This window comes from Nothoprocta perdicaria, unplaced genomic scaffold, assembly GCF_003342845.1.
Source record: "Nothoprocta perdicaria isolate Ctin4 unplaced genomic scaffold, notPer1 scaffold_283, whole genome shotgun sequence".
Lineage (NCBI taxonomy): Eukaryota > Metazoa > Chordata > Aves > Tinamiformes > Tinamidae > Nothoprocta > Nothoprocta perdicaria.
In genome coordinates this window covers 440198-444694 of record NW_020455514.1, presented here as the reverse complement: position 1 = coordinate 444694, position 4497 = coordinate 440198, and the positions used below count along the sequence as shown (strand labels likewise).

The 4497-nt window shown below is 72.9% G+C and overlaps 1 protein-coding gene across 1 annotated transcript in view; it reads left to right on the top strand.

The window, feature by feature from the left end:
- Positions 1–262: 262 nt before the first annotated feature.
- ERBB2 (erb-b2 receptor tyrosine kinase 2) overlaps positions 263–4497 on the top strand; it is an 8483-nt gene continuing 4248 nt past the window's right edge. The window contains exons 1-16 of the mRNA XM_026041398.1: positions 263–419; positions 503–680; positions 1201–1338; positions 1461–1529; positions 1976–2088; positions 2174–2315; positions 2396–2512; positions 2617–2743; positions 2814–2887; positions 2979–3069; positions 3150–3349; positions 3431–3563; positions 3663–3753; positions 3858–4018; positions 4089–4136; positions 4249–4387. Coding sequence (XP_025897183.1) covers positions 285–419; positions 503–680; positions 1201–1338; positions 1461–1529; positions 1976–2088; positions 2174–2315; positions 2396–2512; positions 2617–2743; positions 2814–2887; positions 2979–3069; positions 3150–3349; positions 3431–3563; positions 3663–3753; positions 3858–4018; positions 4089–4136; positions 4249–4387 — 1956 coding nt within the window. The 5' untranslated portion in view covers positions 263–284. The remainder of the gene's footprint in view (positions 420–502; positions 681–1200; positions 1339–1460; positions 1530–1975; positions 2089–2173; positions 2316–2395; positions 2513–2616; positions 2744–2813; positions 2888–2978; positions 3070–3149; positions 3350–3430; positions 3564–3662; positions 3754–3857; positions 4019–4088; positions 4137–4248; positions 4388–4497) is intronic.

Sequence of the window (4497 nt, the reverse complement as noted above, 5' to 3'; positions counted from 1 at the left end):
TGGCGGCCTCCGCGGCATTTCCTGCGGGGGCCGGTGCTGGCGGCTGCCGGCCGGGTTCGCACGGTGTGGCTGGGGCCACTGGGGTCCCCCAGGAGCTGCTCAGATCCCCCCCAGGAGCCGCTTGGTTCCCGCACAAGCCGCTCAGTCCCCCCCCAGGGTGCTCAGACCTCTGCCATGGGCACCTCAGGTCCCCCCATGGGCCGCTCCATGGGATCCCCCCATGGAGCACTCAGGTCCCCACGAGCCGCCCGGTGCCCGTCCCCGCAGTTTGCACCGGCACCGACATGAAGCTGCTGCGCCCGGCCAGCGCCGAGAGCCACTACGAGACCCTGCGGCACCTCTACGAGGGCTGCCGCGTGGTGCAGGGCAACCTGGAGCTCACCTACCTGCCGCCCGATGCCGACACCGCCTTCCTCAGGGTGAGCGGGCGCCGCGGCGGCACCGGCACCGGGGCCGGCGCGGGCGCCCCTGGGGGGGCCTCACGCGCCTCCCGCCGCCGCAGGACATCCAGGAGGTGCAGGGCTACGTGCTCATCGCGGAGAACCGGGTGAGCGCGCTGCAGCTGCAGGGCCTGCGCATCATCCGCGGCACGCAGCTCTTCGAGGAGCGCTACGCGCTCGCCGTGCTGGGCAACGGCGGCGCCCCGGGGCTGCGGCAGCTCGGCATGAGGCGCCTCACAGGTGGGKGGGCATTGGGGGGGCATTGGGGGGCTGGGGGGGCTCAGTGGAAGGGGGCCCTGCACAAGACTTGGGATCCAGTTGGGTTGGGGGGCCCTGTGGGAGTCTCTGCTCAAGGCTGGGGTGCTCCGTGGGAGTCTCTGCCCAAGGCTGGGGGCTCTCATTGGGTGGGGGTTCCCCGTGGGCCTCCATGGAGGGTCTCTGCCCAATGCCCAGGGCTCCCATCCGGGGTTGGGCATCCCTGTGGGGCTGGGTGTCCCCATGGGGGTCTCGACCTAGGGCTGGGGGTCCCCACTGGGCTTGGTGGCCCCCTACTCCCTGCCCAGGCTGGGGCGCCCCCCAGGGCTGCCAATCCTCGTCAGTCCGTGCCCGGGACTAGGTGTCCTCAGGAAGGTGCTGATGCCAGCGCAGGGCTTGGTGTCCCCATGGAGCTGGGGGTCCCCGTGGGATGGGATGTCCCCGCTGGCCCGGTGTCCCCGCGGGGCCGGCTGTCCCCAGGGCGCTGACGCCGGTGCCCGCGCAGAGATCCTCAAGGGCGGCGTGCGCATCGAGAGGAACCCGCAGCTCTGCTTCCAGGAGAGCATCCTCTGGGCCGACATCCTGCACCGGCACAACGAGCTGCGCGGCGAGACGCACGTGGAGAGCACCCGCAACCGCACCTGTGAGCGGGCCGGGCACGGGGGCGCCGGGGGGGGGCCTGTGGAGCCGCCCGGAGGGGGCACGGGGTCTGGGGTGCCCTGCGGGGCCGCCCACGGCGCCGCTGATGCCCCCCGTCCCGACCAGGTCCCGACTGCCGGGCGCTGTGCGCGGAGGGGCACTGCTGGGGCGAGGGGCCGCAGGACTGCCAGACGCGTGAGTAGGGGTGGGGGGCACCCCCCGACGTGGCCCTGGCCGTGGGGCACCCCCCGGCCCAGCCCCTGCTGCCCCCCGTCCTCCTGGGCAGAACCCCTGCCCCATCCCCTCTCCCGAAGCCCGGGGATCCCTGCTTATCCCACAAATCCCTGCCCCAGCAACCTCCGAATTCCCTGTCCTGACCTGCTCCGGAGACTCCCTAAATTTCCCAGTCGCTGCCCTATGTCTGCCCTGTCTACCCCCCAAAGCCTCCAGTGTCCCCATCAGTCCCTGTCCCCTGCACCTCACTTGCCCCCCAGGTCCCCGTCCCCCCCCCAGGTCCTCATCCCCCCCATGCCAATCCTGGGGCCAGTCCTATGGCCTCACCTCCCCGCTACAAGTGCCATAGGGTCCCCAAAGACACCCGAGGGGATCCCCGTCCCCACTGCACCCCCTCGTCCCCGCAGTGACCAACAGCATCTGCCACGGGTGCCCGCGCTGCAAGGGCACGAAGCCGACCGACTGCTGCCACGAGCAGTGCGCCGCGGGCTGCACCGGCCCCAAGCACTCGGACTGCCTGGTGGGCACCGCGCGGCCGCCCGGGGGGGCGCTGGCGCGGCCCCCGACGGCCTCACGGCCACCCCCGCCGTCACCCCCCTGCCCAGGCCTGCCTGAACTTCAACCGCAGCGGCATCTGCGAGCTGCACTGCCCGCCGCTCGTCATCTACAACTCGGACACCTTCGAGTCGGTGCCCAACCGCGACGGGCGCTACACGTTCGGCGCCAGCTGCGTGAGCCAGTGTCCCTGTGAGTGCCGGGGGGCTCTGGGGGGGGCGCCGCGCGTGGCCACCCCCTCCATCCCGGCCCTGACCGCCCTCCGGCCCTAGATAACTACCTGGCCACGGAGGTGGGCTCCTGCACGCTCGTGTGTCCCCACAACAGCCAGGAGGTCACCGTCAACAACGTGCAGAAGTGCGAGAAGTGCAGCAAGCCCTGTCCCCAAGGTGAGGGGGCCGCGCCGCTGCGGGCTCCCCGGGGGGGTCCCCCTGCAGGCAGGAGGGGGATTTGGGGGTCCGGGGGGTGCTGCCCGGCGCCGCTCTGCCCGCAGTGTGCTACGGGCTCGGCGTGGATTTCCTCAAGGGCGTCCGCGCCGTCAACGCCTCCAACATCCAGCACTTCGCCGGCTGCACCAAGATCTTTGGCAGCTTGGCCTTCCTGCCCGAGACCTTCGCCGGGTAGGCGCCCGTGTCCCCCCCAGGAGCCCCCGCGGACCTGCCCCCCTTCACCCTCCCCACATCTCCGCAGGGACCCCAGCACCAACACGGCGCCCTTGGACCCCGAGCTGCTCTCGATCTTCGAGAGCCTGGAGGAGCTGACGGGTGAGAGCGGCGGCACCGGGGACGTTGCGGGTCGTGCCGGGCAGGCTCGGGGACGCGTGGCGGCACCGTGACGGTGCTCTGCTCCCCACAGGCTTCCTGTACATCGCGGCCTGGCCCACGACCCTGCCGGACCTGCGCGTCTTCCAGAACCTGCGCGTGATCCGGGGCCGCGTGCTGCACAAGTGAGCGGGGGGCGCGTGCGGGGGGCGCGTGCGGCAGGGGGGCCCCCGTGCCGCCCGCTCACGCCGCCCGCGTCCCGCAGCGGCGCCTACTCGCTGACGCTGCAGGAGCTGCCCGTGTCGGCGCTGGGGCTGCGCTCGCTGCGCGAGATCAGCAGCGGGATGGTGCTCGTGCACCGCAACCCGCACCTCTGCTTCCTGCAGAAGGTGCCCTGGGAGAGCATCTTCCGCGGCCCCCGGCAGCGCCTCTTCCAGGCGCACAACAAGCCCCCGGAGCAGTGCGGTAAGCGGGGGTGCCCTGCAGCCCCTCGCGGCCCCCCCGTTACCCCCTACCCGGGCAATAACAGAGCCCCCTCTCCTCCAGAGCGCGAGGGGCTGAGTTGCTTCCCGCTCTGCTCCAACGGCTCCTGCTGGGGCCCCGGCCCGACGCAGTGCGTGGCCTGCGAGCGCTTCCTGCGCGGCCAGGAGTGCGTCGCCTCCTGCAACCTGCTGGACGGGTGAGCGCCGGGCCGGCCACGCGGCGCCCTCCCTGCGCCGCCCCGTGCAACGGGGAGGGCCCCCGCGCCCGCGCGCCCGGTGCTCACGGCTCCCCGCAGCGCCGTGCGCGAGCACGCCAACGGCACGCGCTGCCTGCCCTGCCACCCCGAGTGCCAGCCCCAGAACGGCACCGAGACCTGCTTCGGATCGGTGAGGCCACCGCCGCCACCCCCGGGGCTGGCGGGTCCCCTATGGGGCAGTGTGGGGCGGGTGTCCCCCAGGACGCCAGGGCCCCTGACCGCCCCTCGGCGCAGGAGGCGGATCAGTGCGTGGCCTGCGCCCACTACAAGGACGGCCAGAGCTGCGTGCGCAAGTGCCCCAGCGGGGTGAAGTCGGACGCCTCCTTCGTGCCCGTCTGGAAGTACCCGGACGAGGACGGCGTGTGCCAGCTGTGCCCCACCAACTGCAGCCACTCGTGAGTCCCGGGGGCCCCGCGCGGTGCCGGCGGCTCCAGCGGCCGCTCACGGGGCTCCCTGTGTGCCCAGGTGCACGATCCGGGATGAGGACGGCTGCCCCGTGGAGCAGAAGCCCAGGTTTGTGCCCGCGCGCCCTCCTGCAGCCAGGACCCGCCACCCTCGACGGGGCACGAACAGCCGCCGCGTCCCCAGCTCCGTCCCCTGCCCAGTGTCACCCACTGTCCTGCAGCCAGGTGACGTCCGTCATCGCCGGCGTGGTCGGGGCGCTGCTCTTCGTGCTGCTGCTGCTCATCAGCGGCGTGTGCGTGCGGCGGCGGCGGCGGCAGGAGAGGAAGCACGCCATGCGGCGGCTGCTGCAGGAGACCGAGGTGCCCCGCGCGGCGCTGGGAATGGGGCACACGGAATGGGGCACGCGGGGCTGGGAATGGGGTGCACACCCCTGGGAATGGGGCACACGGAATGGGGCACACGGGGCTGG